This window comes from Anopheles arabiensis, chromosome 3 (genome assembly GCF_016920715.1).
Source record: "Anopheles arabiensis isolate DONGOLA chromosome 3, AaraD3, whole genome shotgun sequence".
Lineage (NCBI taxonomy): Eukaryota > Metazoa > Arthropoda > Insecta > Diptera > Culicidae > Anopheles > Anopheles arabiensis.
The window spans coordinates 49,612,125-49,627,778 of record NC_053518.1 but is presented as its reverse complement, the minus strand read 5'-3'; the positions used below and the strand labels follow the sequence as shown (position 1 = coordinate 49,627,778).

Here is a 15,654-nt window from a genome sequence, read left to right as displayed (position 1 = left end):
CAAACCCAAATATATATACATCGGCATTTCTGGTCACTTTGCCCACAGGGCAGGCGAGCTTTTTGGCGCCCACCGTCGCAAAACCGTCGCAAAACGTCAAAACCGACGTCGCCAGCGAGCGAAACTCGCAACGATTTCGAGGCGACGGTCGTTTTTGACGTTTTGCGACGGTTGTTGACCTTTCGAGTGAGCTTTTGCCCTGGAGCACTGTTGAGAACGCAACCATTTAACCGTCTTGTGTACGACCAAAAAACTTTACGTAATCGTACAACCGCCTACACGGGTAGGCCATACAATTTGTATGGAAGAATGATGTTTTTTGTGATTAAAAGAGTATGGCTGGTATTATTTAATCCGTTCGTAGCGGGAACGTACGGCGCTCACATGAAATTCTAGGGATGGCAACACATTTCTTGCGCCCGGTCCTACAACGCCGCGGTGAATAACTGTAGCAACGATCTAGTACGTTAGGAAAATGAGTGTCGGGACGTACGCCGCCGCTACGAACGGATTCAATAATACCAGCCTATATCTTTTGAATTTGTAGTAAGATTTGAATGAAAACTGTCTTATAGGTTCATAATAATGTTTTATAACATATCGTTGTAAAATTAGAATTTTAAAAATCCTATCAATATTTTTTTTAATCAAAAATGTGCAGTAACTCCAACACCCCAACCGGCCTTGCCGCATGTTTTAAGTGGATGCTTATGTCTTTTTCTTTTCTTTCAAATATTGTATTACAGTTGTGTACAGTTAAATTTTATTGCATGATGTGTAACAATATTTTGAAATTAACACTGAAATCATCTCTTTTAAAATGATACCAACCACTACAGGCAAACGAAATATAATTGGCTGAAATTTAACACATACATTCATACTTTTGTCATAGTGTTACTGCCGAATAGGAATGGGTGTTTTAGAGTGCACCAATGGCACCCACGGCTCCAGAGCCAGATCTACACCAACAGCTCCAAAGCCGGATCCGCACCAACAGCTCCGGAGCCGGCTCCGTACCAACAGCCCGGAGCCGGCGGCGAATCAATGGCTCCAGAGCCGGCGATGAATCAACGGCTCTGGACCAACGGCTCTGGACTAACGTTTCAATAGTTTTATGTTTAGAACTTTTGTACTTAAATATTTTATTACACTCATACAACATACAAAATAAATAAGATACACAATACACAATACACTTTAAAATAATAAGTGCGGTGGCCGCGCACCAGCCGCACCGAGCGCCCCTGCCGAGAGCTCCTGCTCGATCGGCTCGCAAACACACTCTAACTGTGCGCTCGGCACACACTAAGCCTTGCGCTGGTTAGTGTGTGCAACAGTGTGCGTGACACACTGTAGTCCCCCTGGACGTTAACCGGTGGCAGCGCAACTGCCACGGCAAGTCCAGGGGTCGGCACGGCTGCCCACAACAAATAGAGACGGCATTGTATGATAGCGTATAAAACGAATCTATCATCTCGCAAGTGTAGAATATAACACCCGATGTGATTGTGTGATTGTTGAACAATGTTGAACAATTTACTCAGCTAATTATGGATATTCCTGCTTTAAAAAATATTTAAAATGATTGTTTTGGTGCAATCTGTAAAAACCGGCTCCGGAGCCGTGAACGTGGAGTAGTTGGTGTGGAGCCGGCTCCGGAGCAGCTGGAGCGGAGTCAGCTTCGGAGCCGTGGGTGCAGAGCCGGCTCCGTTGGATTGGAGTGGAGGAGGTTCCGAAGTTGTCTGGAGACGGTCGGAGCCAGTTTTTAATAAAACAGATTTTTGTGTTTCGGACTGGTGCACAATTGAGGATACTAAAGGACACACGCGGCTCTTCTGTATCAATCACTATATTCTAATATAAATAATATACAGTAGAACGTTGATTATTCGGGGGCGGATTAACCAGCGGGCGGCTTACCCGGTGCTCTAGCACCAATCGAACACGACATCGAACATGAAAAATGTATGGGATTTGACATGTTTGTCTTGTTTGTTTGTTTGTGTCTGACAGTGCACCTCCATATAATTATATGGGTTTGTTCGTGTCGGATGTCGTGTTCGATTGCTGCTAGAGCGCCGCCTTAACCGTGCGCATAAATGTGACAGCTGTTCAAACGTACAGTGAACATTTGCTGCGATAGTCAAGTGGGCAACCAGTTTTTTGTGCAGCTCTGTAGTGTCTAGTGGTGTTTTCGAAATTTATTTTTGTTCATGAACAGTTGTTCATGAACAACAACCTATAGTTATTGATTAAAATAATATTCTACTAACGATTTATCGATTGATTCAAGGTGAATTATGAATTTGACATTTCTTAGACCATTATCCGCACAAATCGATTAACCGGCAAACGCCCAGTCCCGAGCTGCCCGGATAATCGACGTTCCACTGTATATGCTACAAGACTGTTGTGTGTGTCGGGTCGCAGCCTATGATCGAGTGCGAACCCTCGGTAGCCCGATCGCTCCCGAAGCCCTTAACGGCCATTCGGACGTCGGATGCTGTCAGTTCCACGACAGCATCGAGTCGCGGTTACACTGCACTGTTTCTGTAGACAACACAGATGAGTATATTTTATAGATCGTCAACATATATGTTTATACAACAAGCAAAACAATTGAAAAATGTATGTAACTTTTGAAAGAAACGTAAGTAAAACTTAGAAAAAGACTACCCAAGCGCCACAGATTAAGCTTAAACGACTGGAAAATTGAATATCCATAGAAAAAAATGAAAGCTCCACAGCTTCATTGGTTTGATCCATAGATGGCGTATTACAACTCATCATTATATTGCTATCCTTTTCTTGCAATGTGTTTCGACAAGTTTCATCTCATTATGACCTATATAGCCTCCTAACTTTCCGAGCAAAAATCTATATGAATGGTCGTGTGGTCAGATACGTGGGTATCAACACCAACGACCATTACTCAAATCTCACTTGCTTCAGTGCTGGTGGTTTCCTTTGGAGTTTAGTATTTTAACAATCGTATCGCCGTTCTAGTTCTAGCGATGCATAACTTCAATGCGAAACCATACTACAGTACAGAGGAAATGAGAAAGCTCTCCTCCAAGCCATGAAGCTCAACTGGTTGGGGTATCCCACCAACAGAGAGCGCCACCAGCTTTTGCTATTTTTAGAATGCATGAGCCGTTTGCCGTCTGCTAAACGAAGTCTTTCTATATTCCGTTTAGGTAGAGAACTTGAGTCATTTAGAAGCCGTTTAGTGGTCGTTTGGTGGATTTGTGGCACTTGGGTATTCATCCACTTAAAACATGCGGCAAGGCCGGTTGGGGTGTTGGAGTTAGGCTCGTGTCTGTGCTCCATCGGATGCGATTTTATCGGAAGGCCTGTCAAAATTTGATATGAGATTTGACAGATAACGTCGGACGTGCGATTTTGTCGTACGACGGAATCAAAAATTTTGATTTCGTCGGACGCCGCATCCGATTTTATCTGTAAAACTAAATGTGTGGTGTTTTGTAGGAACAATTTCAACCTAATTTTTCATAATCGTTTTATTATTAAAATCATCCCAATAATCGCAATATTATACAAAAAAGCGTTTGACAGCACGTGCGATGAAATCGCATGCGATGGAGCACAGACACGTGCCTTACTGCACATTTTTGATTTCAAAAAATATTGATAGGATTTTTAAAATTCTAATTTTACAACGATATGTTATAAAACATTATTATGAACCTATAAGACAGTTTTCATTCAAATCTTACAAAAAATTCAAAAGATATACTCTTTTAATCACAAAAACATCATTCTTCCATACAAATTGTATGGCCTACCCGGGTAGGCGGTAGTACGATTACGTAATGTTTTTGGTCGTACACAAGTAACCGTCTTGTAATGGTTGCGTTCTCAACAGTGCTCCTGCCGAAATCTGCCAATATAATCTGGTCACACTGGCCCGCAGGACAAAAGCTCACTCGAAAGGTCAATAACCGTCGCAAAACGTCAAAAACGACCGTCGCCAGCGCCTCGAAATCGTTGCGAGTTTCGCTCGCTGGCGACGTCGGTTTGCAGTACATGCGACGCCGGTTTTGACGTTTTGCGACGGTTTTGCGACGGTGGCCGCCAAAAAGCTCGCCTGACCTGCGGACCAGTGTGGCCAGATTATTTTGGCAGATTTCGGCAGGAGCACTGTTCAGAACGCAACAATTTAAATTTAATCAATTATTTTAATGATTATCCTACGAGCAAAGAGAATGAAAAAGTGTGCGACTTTCAGACGAGGGGCATGTAGAAGCAGGGGGAGACGGTTGGAAATACACGGAATTACGCAGAGCCGCGAGCGTGTTTTGGTTTCCACACAGTTTTTGCACTCACACAATTACACATGTGTGAATGTGTGCGTTCACTTTCAGCCTGCGCGCTCAGTTTGATTTTCTCGCAGCGGCATTGTGGTATCGGTGTCTCGCTCGCACTAGTGCAGCTTGTTCAGGAAGAAACGGAAAGGAAGGGGTATGAGGAAAATACAATGAAACAGCGCGAGCGAGCGTTCTTTTCAGTGAGAGCGCCTCGTGTATTTTAAAGGCATGCAAGAGAGCGCCGGTCTGGTGGTACAGTCGTCAACTCGAACGACTTAACAACATGCCTGTCTTGGGTTCAAGCCCAGAATATAGCTTCCCCCCATATGTAGAACTGACTATCCTGCTATGGTAACAATAAGTCACTGAAAGCCAAGCCCACTTCACTAGTGGGTACAGGCAGGCCTTGACCGGCAGCGACTGTTGTGCCAAATGAAGAAGAAGAATGAGCAAGAGAGCGCATTCTCCCTGTGGTAGCGCTCCATCCGACATTCATTAATTATCAGCCCAAAACAACGGACTTCGGATCCGATCTTGGTCCGGACCCCCATCGTGTGTTTCTACCTTCCCCTCGCCTGAAAATTTCATTCTCTTTGTCTGTCGGGTAAGCTTTAACCGCCGACAGCGAGATTCAAATTCAAATTAAAATAATTTTCTTTGGCGAGTAATTCTCGGAATCCCCACAACTGACATTTTCTACTTATTATGAACATTAAATTTTAACGGATAAAAAGTGCCAGGCAAACAAACGTGCATCAGCGCGTTAAGTAACAAATGTGGTTAACAATCCTTGAAATAGCATCCCAAGCGCCACAGATTAAGCTTAAACGACTGAAAAATCAAATATCTGCGATTTTCGGTAGGATAAATGGAAAATCGGTAGTTTTAGGGCGGTCATCTGTGAATCGGTAGGCATATAAAAAATCGGTAGGAATACAGATAAATCGGTATTTCTGGTCACTCTGCTCTATAGTGATGCGAGAAAGCGGTTGTCATTTGTTGGCTACAGGCTCAGTGACAAAGCAATAATATTTTAACATTGTAATCAACGAAAGAAAGCAGCAAATATGGTGAGTGGAAATTTAATCCCTTCAATAAGTTTTAAATGATCGAAAATATATCGTATCCTTTGTAGGGATACCCCTGCATGCCTCTGTATGAGGAATTTAGCGTAGACCATTGGACTAACCTAACAATTTGTCCTTTTTTAGTTCCGCAACCAATACGATAGCGATGTGACGGTCTGGAGTCCACAGGGCCGTTTGCACCAGGTGGAGTATGCGATGGAAGCCGTAAAGCTTGGCTCAGCGACGGTGGGATTGAAAAATAAGGATTTTGCGGTGCTAATTGCACTGAAACGTGCATCGTCCGAGCTTTCGTCGTACCAGAAGAAAATCATTTCCATCGATGATCATCTCGGCCTTTCGTTCGCCGGTATCACGGCCGACGCTCGAATCCTTAGTCGCTATCTGCGCCAAGAGTGTCTGAATTACAAGTATGCTTATGATGCGTTCTATCCGGTAGGACGCCTTATTAGCAATCTTGGCAACAAGATGCAAGTCTGTACCCAACGTTATGACCGTCGTCCGTATGGCGTAGGGCTGCTGGTCATCGGTTACGACGACCAGGGACCGCATATCTACCAAACTTGCCCAAGTGCTAATTTCTTCGACTGTAAAGCAATGTCGATTGGATCGCGTTCCCAGAGCGCCCGTACGTATCTCGAGAAGCATCTGGCAACATTCCCGGATTGCACCAAGGACGAGCTGATTCGTCATGGCGTACAAGCGCTTCAAGACACGCTGCCCAACGAGGTGGAGTTGAACAACAAGAACATTTCGATTGCGATCGTGGGCAAGGGCGAAAATTTCCACGTTCTAGAGGAGCAGGAAAATGACAAATACTTGAGCAACATTGTTCGCCGTGGCGGAGCCGCGCCGGAAGCTGCTGGCGGAAGTCAGCCACCCCGTGACGATGGTGACGATCAGCCCCCAAACGTACCGGATCCAATTCCAGTAGTGGCGATGGAAACGTAAATGAATCGCAATCGCCCTTAAGTGGTTTGTGCGAAACGAAACCTACTGGGCTTCAGGCGCATCTCAACCACTTTACCCTCACCTGGAATAGAACTGATGGGTATTTCAAAAACTGAAGGGTGGGAGTTTGGAATACGGTTTTATTTCAAACTCCCACCCCGACAATTTCTTCGGAATCCAACAGCGTTCCTTTTGGGCAACGGGCTTTACTGTGAATTGGATATTCAATAAAAACTCAAGCAAATATAAGATACTGTTTAATATTTGTTGTAAAGCACAAAAAAGGGGAGCAAACGTATCAACGCTTAATATTTTGGACGAGTATCGTCTACATCGAGTTGGCCCGTTTCCCGGGAAGGCATCACCAGAGGCTTCACGAAGTAGAATCCAATGTGTAGAGTAACGATGGTTCCAACCAACAGCTTCAAAACCGATTGCCGATCCATTTGTGATGTTTCTGATTTCGTTATAAGTTGTGATGATTTAGCAGCCAAGTACAGCTATATTGACCGGATATTGTTGCCGGATTACAAGACCGGCGAATAGTGTAGCAATGCTTCGATTATGAGTTTTCCCGAAATGGGCCTTTTGACAGTTCATATTGCTACCCGATATGAACAGTGGTGTACACAATTATAGCAGCTGCCATTTCATTACCGTTACGTAGAGTAGAATCGAAAAATGCATTTAAAATGAATCTCATTTTCCGCGTGGAAAACTAACCGATTGCATCAGGCAACGAAAGATATGGATACGATGTGCAGCATACGTTGAACATAGTTTTTTCTTTACATTTTCAAAGCAAGGGACACAATTTTCCGTCATTATAGAACAATTTACACAGATTGTGGTTAAAAACAAGTATGAAAAATATGTAGATTTTCATCTGCGTTATCTAAATGATTATCTTTGTCATCAAGATTTCATATTGGCACAATTTTTCATTTTTTCGTACCTCATGTTCAATTGTAATGAAATAGAGCAGTTCTTCTATGTTAATTTAAATTAGAGTAGAATCATGGTTGTCTGACGCGCACGCTGTCAATGAAGGTTGTTGCTATGTGGGAACCAAGCGACGCTTCGACCAACATTAAATTCATCTTCATCAAAACTTATCGCATCATACGAACACAATGTAGAACTGTAGCTGGGTTTCAATGTGTATTATATTTCCCTTTTGCGGTGCTTGAACAGATGATACTCCAATCACCGAGCAACGTTAGATGTTTCACCGACGCGTTGAAACATAACAAACTTTTCGCCACTCTGTATGCTGATGTTGATTTGCATATTCTTTGTGCCGCTTTGCTTAGGCTATCGAACCGGCATTGGACGCGATACGAGGCCACAGGTCAGCGCATTCCTTCGCAACGGGACCGGTGATAGCAGAGCCTTTCATTTCACCCTTGTTGTTTACTATCACACCTGCATTGTCCTCAAAGTATAGAAAAACACCATCTCGCCTGCGGAACGGTTTACGCTGCCGAATCACGACGGCTGGCATTACCTACAAAAGGAAAAACATGTATGAGATGATATCGCGCACACTTTCGCTGCTCCTTCAATGACGATTACAGGGTAAAAACATTAGCACATCCTTAACGACAGCTTACCTTTTTACGCAGCTCTGGTTTACCCTTCTTTACCGTGGCTACGAACATGTCACCGACTCCAGCCGCAGGCAGACGGTTCAAACGACCGCGAATGCCATGGACAGCAATGACGTACAGGTTCTTGGCCCCCGTGTTGTCAGCACAGTTGATGACGGCGCCAACCGGCAGACCGAGCGAGATGCGGAATTTTCCTCCCGCGGATCCTCCACGTCCTATCGAAGAAAGAGTAATCAATATACACTATTAGCACTCCGAAAATTGCGAATGCTACACTTCCGATCACCACAACAGTGCACACAACCATTCAACCACCGCGCATCCCTCCACAATACGTTTTCGTTTGGGGCTCAGTCCAACACGCCTGTGTGGAATTGTTTTCACCAAAATATCACCGTGATTTGCACATTGGTCAGTGATACGGGGCACTGTGGTGGCATCGGGGCAATCTAGTAAACGGCCAGTAGCCACAAAGCCACAATTTACCTCTCTTAGACATTGTTTAAGTCCGCAGCAAAATCAAGTGTGTCTTTCACACAAATCCGATTGCCGGAAAAAGAACGCAAGACAGCCACGACTGACAGCTAGTTGACTTCCGTTGGTTTCTCAACGACAGTTGCGCAAGAAAATTTTCAATGTACAAAATAAAGTCAAACATTTTCCCCAAATTATTCCGTTCAATAAATACACGCAATGTTGTTCAGAGCTCTGAAACGAGCTAAAATAAATGAAAACATAATAGAAATGTTCAATAAAAAATAAACGAATTAAAAATGAACAATTTTAATCGATTGAGCGAATCAGAATATGGCAGATTACAATTGTTACTTGGGCATTGATTGCATTGACCGATGACAACGTTGACAAGTTGACGTGTCATTAAAAAAATTACAAAAATTTTCAACAAAAGAATGAGCACTCGGCTTAATTTGCTAAAGTAAAAGCATAACATTTGCAGTACGTGTGCAGTGATAATATTGAACATAATAGAATTGTGCAAATCCATTTTGCGTTTTGTTTTACAGCCACCGTCGTAAATCTTCGGTATGTTGACGAATTTTGAAACAAAATCGGCCCGTGTGAAGGGTCTATCGTTTCACCCGAAACGTCCATGGATTCTGGCTAGGTAGGCGACAAACAAAAAATATCAAGCGCACTGTCTAAGTGTATTCACATTTAATTGGATGTTTATTTCAGCTTGCATAGCGGTGTTATTCAGTTGTGGGACTATCGCATAAGTACTCTGATCGAAAAGTTCGACGAACATGATGGCCCGGTACGTGGCATAGCGTTTCACAATCAGCAGCCCTTGTTTGTCTCAGGCGGGGATGATTTCAAAATCAAGGTCTGGAACTATAAGCAGCGCCGGTGTATCTTTACCCTGCTGGGTCACCTGGATTACGTTCGAACCACGGTGTTTCACCATGAGTATCCGTGGATTTTGAGCGCCTCGGATGATCAAACCATCCGCATCTGGAACTGGCAGTCACGGTCATGCATCTGTGTATTGACCGGGCACAATCACTATGTCATGTGTGCTCAGTTCCACCCGAGTGATGAAGACATCATTGTTTCGGCATCGCTTGATCAAACTGTTCGCATTTGGGACATTTCTGGTCTGCGCAAGAAGAACGTCGCTCCCGGACCCACTGGTTTGGACGACCATTTGAAGAATCCTGGTGCAACGGACCTTTTCGGCCAAGCGGACGCCGTAGTAAAGCATGTCCTAGAAGGACACGATCGAGGCGTAAATTGGGCAAGCTTCCACCCTTCGCTACCGCTGATTGTGTCCGGAGCAGACGATCGACAGGTAAAGTTGTGGCGCATGAACGAATATAAAGCTTGGGAGGTAGATACGTGCCGTGGACACTACTACAATGTTTCCTGCGTACTGTTCCATCCTCGGGCGGATTTAATCATTTCCAACAGCGAAGATCGCAGCATTCGCGTCTGGGATATGACTAAGCGGCAGTGTATTCACACGTTCCGCCGCGAAAACGAACGCTTCTGGATCCTGGCAGCACATCCTAATCTGAACCTGTTTGCGGCAGGCCACGACTCCGGCACTATCGTGTTTAAACTTGAGCGCGAACGTCCAGCATACGCAGTGTACGGAAACTGTTTGTACTATGTGAAGGAGCGCTTCCTTCGGGAGCTAGATTTTAACACGAACACCGATTCGGTTGTGATGACGATACGCGGTGGAGGAAAAACACCCGTCTACAGCATGTCCTATAATCCCGCACTGAACGCAGTATTGCTCTGCACGCGCACATCCAACTTGGAAAATAGCACATACGATCTGTACAGCATCCCGCAAAAGGATAGCAATTCGCAGAACAAGGAAACGGACAGCAAACGTTCATCCGGTGTTACGGCTGTGTGGGTGGCACGGAACCGGTTTGCCGTTCTTGATCGTGCCAACCAGTTGGTGATAAAGAATTTCAAGAACGAGGTCACCAAAAAGATACAGACGCCAGTGTGCGATGAGATATTCTACGCTGGAACCGGCATGCTGCTGCTGCGTGAACCCGAACATGTGACATTGTTCGATGTACAACAGCTTCGGTCGCTGGCTCAAGTGAAAATTGCCAAGTGCAAGTATGTTGTCTGGTCAACCGATATGAGCCATGTGGCTCTGTTGGCAAAGCACACGCTGAACATCTGCAATCGCCGTTTGGATTTGCTCTGCTCCATTCACGAAAGCGCGAGAATCAAGTCCGGTGCTTGGGACGAATCTGGAGTGTTCATTTACACCACATCGAACCACATCAAGTATGCGATCATTAACGGTGATCACGGTATCATTCGTACACTTGATCTTCCGATTTATATAACGCGCGTAAAGAACAGCCAGGTATTCTGTCTCGATCGGGAATGCCGTACGCGGCTGCTCACAATCGATACAACGGAGTACAAGTTCAAGCTTGCCCTAATAAACCGGAAGTACGAGGAGGTACTTCACATGGTGCGCAATGCTCGGCTTGTCGGACAGAGCATAATTGCATACCTGCAACAGAAAGGTTATCCCGAAGTGGCCTTGCATTTCGTGAAGGATGAAAAAACGCGTTTTGGACTTGCGCTGGAGTGTGGCAATATTGAGGTAGCTTTGGAGGCAGCCAAAGCCATGGACGATAAGCAGTGCTGGGAGCGTTTAGCACAGAGCGCTTTAATGCAGGGAAACCACCAGGTGGTGGAGATGTGCTATCAGCGCACCAAGAACTTTGATAAACTGTCCTTCCTGTATTTGATTACGGGAAATCTGGAGAAACTGAAGAAGATGAACAAGATTGCCGAAATACGCAAAGATGTTTCCGCCCAGTACCAGGGTGCACTGTTGCTGGGAGATGTAGCGGAACGAGTATCGATACTCAAAAATTGTAAGCAAACATCCCTTGCTTACCTGACCGCAAAAACTCATGGTCTGGAGGAGGACGCCGCTCAGATGGCCGAAGAGTTTGCTGCGGAAGGGAAAGATTTACCGGAAGTCAGTAAGGATGCCAAGTTTCTTCGCCCACCTGTGCCGATTCAGCAGGCAGAGAGCAATTGGCCACTGCTGACCGTTTCAAAGGGATTCTTCGAAGGAACTATGATGTCACGTGGTGCCACTACCGTGCATCAGGCGCTGGCCCCAACGGAAATGGTAGCCGAAGCCGCCGAGGAGGAAGATGGATGGGGAGTAGACGACGATTTGCACGATGGTGACCGATTTGAGGATGCGAAGGAAAACGACGAAGCTAAGACTGGCGAAGGAGGCGAGGGAGCCGGTTGGGATGTGGGCGATGATGATCTGGAGCTGCCCGAAGAATTGATATCGAAAATTTCAGCTTCAAATGCGGCCGGCACCAAGAACTTCTTTGCGGCACCACCAAAAGGACATCCCCCGTCTCATTTTTGGACCATCAATTCACAGCTGGCTGCCGATCATGTACGAGCGGGTTCCTACGATTCTGCTTGCCGTTTGCTGAACGATCAAGTCGGTGTAGTTAACTTCGCCCCGTACAAGGAACTTTTCATGGAATCATACGCAGCCTCGAAAACCTCGTACAGCAGTTTGCCACACGTCAGTTCGCTGTCTGCCCATCCTAACCGAAATTGGAAGGAACTGAATCCCAAGAACGGTCACCCCACGCTTGCCTACAAGTTGAATGATCTTGTGCAAAATTTGCAAACATGCTACCAACTAACAACTACCGGCAAATTCGTTGAAGCAATCGATAAACTGCAAAATATCATCCTCTGCATTCCGCTGCTAGTCGTGGAAACGCGACAGGAAATAGCTGAAGCGCAACAGTTGCTCACCATTTGCCGAGAATACGTGGTGGGTCTCCAAATGGAAACAGTACGGAAAACGCTACCGAAGAACACACTCGACGAGCAAAAGCGTATATGTGAACTGGCCGCATACTTTACTCACGTGAACTTGCAACCCGTTCATCAGATACTTACCCTGCGAACAGCACTAAATCTGTTTTTCAAGCTAAAGAACTACAAAACAGCGGCTTCCTTTGCCCGTCGTTTGCTGGAGCTCGGTCCACGTCCTGAGGTAGCTCAGCAGGCACGCAAAATATTGCAAGCATGCGAAATGAATGAATCAGACGAACATACTTTGCATTACGATGAGCATAATCCGTTCACATTGTGTGCCGTTACTTACAAACCCATCTATCGCGGTAAACCGGAGGAAAAGTGTTCTCTATGTTCTGCTTCGTACCAGCCCCCGTATAAGGGTGTCACGTGCGTCGTCTGCAAGGTGGCCGAAGTGGGCAAAGATGTAATTGGTTTGCGCATTAGTGCATCACAGTTCAAGTAAGGTGAACGGTAATAGTAATGTATGCTTCCCTCCGGTAGTATATGAGAAGAAGATGAAGTGCGAACAGTGTCAGAGATAAATATGCGCGTACCACGGCAGCAGGAAAGATGAATACTGACTTTTAATGCATTTTATGCAACTTACAATAATGGTTTGTAGAAGTGTCGTCGTCTATCCAACGGCACAATTTCTCAAACATTCCGAACAGCATTATAATTAGCTCTTCTTGCAAAGGTTAGCAGTCTTAATCATATTAACTCAAAATATAAACGCAAATGAAAACGATCGTTCATGTGCTCTTGTGGGAATAAATTATATGAATATAATTATAAACTGTAGTACTACGTTTTAGTTAAAAGAGAAAAAATGAGAATTAATTTCGTTTAAAATACGCTTAAAGGTACAGTGGGGTGTTGATATTTTTCCTTTTCATGTTTGATGTTTCCACCATGAATCATCAAGGACGTCACTATTTCATACGGCTTGACACGTCAGAGAAGATTATTTCTTGTCGCGACATTTTGGGCTATTTGGCGTTGTTTTGATTTTCGTCTTTGTTTAATCGGAAAGAACGATCCACGTGACAATTTAATAAAACATTAAATTAGTATATTCCGCTTCGATTCCTGTTTAGAGAATGATACCTACAACGTGCATCAACTTAAGTGACCAGCATTCAATAGCTTTACCCACGATTGGTCTTGGTACATACTCAATACTTGGCGGCGATGGCAAGGAAGCGATCAGAACAGCAATCGACGTGGGCTATCGTATGTTTGATACGGCGGTTGCGTATGGAAATGAAGCGATCGTTGGTGAAGCAATACGCGAAAAAATACGTGAATGTAACAATCTGACCCGAGATGATTTTTTTATCATCTCGAAACTTTCGGGATCGTATCATCGCAAGGATCTGGTTGAAAAGTGTTGCAGAATGACCTTGGATCGTTTGGGTATGGATTATGTAGATCTTTACCTGATGCACACACCTGTTGCCTTGCAGTCTGAAAAGAAATGTGCGAGAAATGGAACGAAACCAAATGCCATCGACGATAGTATTGCTCCTACAGAAGCGTGGATAGGATTGGAGCAATGTTACCAAGAAGGACTATGCCGTTCCATAGGTGTATCTAATTTCAACGAGCATCAAATAAATGCTCTACTCTCAGACGCATCCATAGTTCCAGCGGTGAATCAGATTGAATGCTCGATCGGATTCAATCAAAGGCCGATGCGCAAATTTTGTCAACAGCAAAACATTCTAGTGATGGGCTATACACCATTAGGAAAGCAGAAATTACCATTCCTACAGAATAATCGTTTAAAAGAAATTGCTCTTTCCGTTGATAAAACTACGGCGCAAGTTAGTTTGAGATATCTGGTACGAATTTTGTGTTGTTTAAAATACAAACTGAGAGGAAATTAAAACGATATTAATAAGCTGTGCTTTTCATTCCAGATAGATGAAGGTGTTGTTCCGATCGTAAAATCAACTGATCGTAAACGGCAGCAAGAAAATTTGGACATTTTTGATTTCAAGCTCACCAAACAACAGCTGGAAGAATTAGATGCCATCGGAGGGGATCAGCGTGCATGCAAAATGGATTTTTTAGCAGGAGCTAAGCATTTTCCTTTTACAGACTGTTAAATTTTCTTACTGCTGTTGTTGTATTTTAATACGGGTTTGGCCGCTTGGATGTTTAGCAGTGAGAATGGAAAATATTGTTTCTAATCTGTTTCTCATCGTACCAAGAGTTGTAGGGCAATAAAACGGGAATGATCGTAGACAGTAAGGTAAAGATCATCCAAAAGAAACTTAATTAAATTGCTAACGGAATGTCCATAAAAAAAAGAAAACACATACAGGCGGTCCCCGAGATACACGGTACCTCTTATACGCGGATTTCAAAATTTGACAGTTCTTTGAGCAAATTGTACTGATTTGACACATCCATTGTGAAATACCAAATACAGGGTTTCGAATCATATAAGGGAATAGTTCAACCACTTAGGGGAATGTTGCAAATCGGTAGGGGAATGTTGCAAGCAAGCTGTGGATGTTTGCAATCACTTAGGGGAGTTTTGCAATCGATTAGGGGAATGTTGCAAGCGTGCTGGGGAGCTGTCATCAGACGGTGGGTGCCGGTGTAAAAAGCTTCGAATTGATACCGATGATGTTTTTTTTTTTTTTAAACATCGTTTGGAGTTGTTTTCGTGTGGGATTCTGCTGTACACATGATAAACTAAAGAAATCCTGCTGCGGAGCCATAATTAAACATGATAAGTTAGTTAGATTGACGAAAATATTTTAAGGTATTTACAGCGGCACCCACAGTCTGATGACAGCTCCACAGTACGCTTGCAACATTCCCCTAATCGATTGCAAAACTCCCCTAAGTGATTGCAAACATCCACAGCTTGCTTGCAACATTCCCCTACCGATTTGCAACATTCCCCTAAGTGATTGAACTATTCCCTTATATGATTCGAAACCCTGTAATTTCCGTATTGATCGAATGTAAAATACCATTCAAAAAGGTTTAAAACTGTTCAATTCATTAGAAACATATCAAATAATTAATTTGGTGGCTAAAACCACCCCCTGCTTGCAAAATTGCACGAAAATTAGTGATATTTTGGCTGGAAATCACGAGATTCGACTTACGCGGAAATTCGAGATACGCGGTATTTTGCGGCCGTTTCGGTCCCCAATAACCGTGTATCTCGGGGACAGCCTGTACAGTCTGTTCTGTTTAAGTAATCCACTTAAAAGCCCAAAATAACAGAATTTTCCGCACAAATCGTATCAAATAAAGTACAAAGTGTATAAAAGTACTAAATTGAATAAAAAATATCGAGTAATC

General features: G+C 44.1%; 4 protein-coding genes across 6 annotated transcripts; 3 read left to right on the top strand and 1 right to left on the bottom strand.

Annotated features, from left to right (window-relative positions):
* The first annotated feature begins 5,282 nt into the window (after window positions 1-5,282).
* On the top strand, window positions 5,283-6,616 carry LOC120900129 (proteasome subunit alpha type-1). The gene is made up of 2 exons (XM_040306745.1): window positions 5,283-5,401; window positions 5,543-6,616. Exons 1-2 carry the CDS (start codon window positions 5,399-5,401, stop codon window positions 6,365-6,367), a joined length of 828 nt encoding a protein of 275 aa, XP_040162679.1. The 5' UTR covers window positions 5,283-5,398; the 3' UTR covers window positions 6,368-6,616.
* An 895-nt stretch (window positions 6,617-7,511) lies between these two features.
* Window positions 7,512-8,596, bottom strand: LOC120900130 (60S ribosomal protein L23). Its single transcript, XM_040306746.1, has 3 exons — window positions 8,464-8,596; window positions 7,981-8,192; window positions 7,512-7,874 (listed from the first exon to the last, which is right to left on the bottom strand). Exons 1-3 carry the CDS (start codon window positions 8,474-8,476, stop codon window positions 7,677-7,679), a joined length of 423 nt encoding a protein of 140 aa, XP_040162680.1. The 5' UTR covers window positions 8,477-8,596; the 3' UTR covers window positions 7,512-7,676.
* A 236-nt stretch (window positions 8,597-8,832) lies between these two features.
* On the top strand, window positions 8,833-13,116 carry LOC120900127 (coatomer subunit alpha). Of its 2 annotated transcripts, XM_040306741.1 has the most exons (3): window positions 8,833-8,934; window positions 9,003-9,103; window positions 9,175-13,116. In XM_040306741.1, the coding sequence occupies exons 2-3, from the start codon at window positions 9,024-9,026 to the stop codon at window positions 12,788-12,790; spliced, it is 3,696 nt and encodes a 1,231-aa protein (XP_040162675.1). In that variant the 5' UTR covers window positions 8,833-8,934; window positions 9,003-9,023; the 3' UTR covers window positions 12,791-13,116. The 2 variants fall into 2 exon arrangements, with proteins under 2 accessions (XP_040162675.1, XP_040162674.1); XM_040306740.1 differs by having other exon boundaries at window positions 8,858-9,103.
* A 95-nt stretch (window positions 13,117-13,211) lies between these two features.
* On the top strand, window positions 13,212-14,610 carry LOC120900128 (aldo-keto reductase family 1 member B7-like). 2 transcript variants are annotated; one of them, XM_040306744.1, is made up of 2 exons: window positions 13,212-14,171; window positions 14,250-14,610. In XM_040306744.1, the coding sequence occupies exons 1-2, from the start codon at window positions 13,428-13,430 to the stop codon at window positions 14,436-14,438; spliced, it is 933 nt and encodes a 310-aa protein (XP_040162678.1). In that variant the 5' UTR covers window positions 13,212-13,427; the 3' UTR covers window positions 14,439-14,610. The 2 variants fall into 2 exon arrangements, with proteins under 2 accessions (XP_040162678.1, XP_040162676.1); XM_040306742.1 differs by having other exon boundaries at window positions 14,232-14,610.
* Window positions 14,611-15,654: the final 1,044 nt, after the last annotated feature.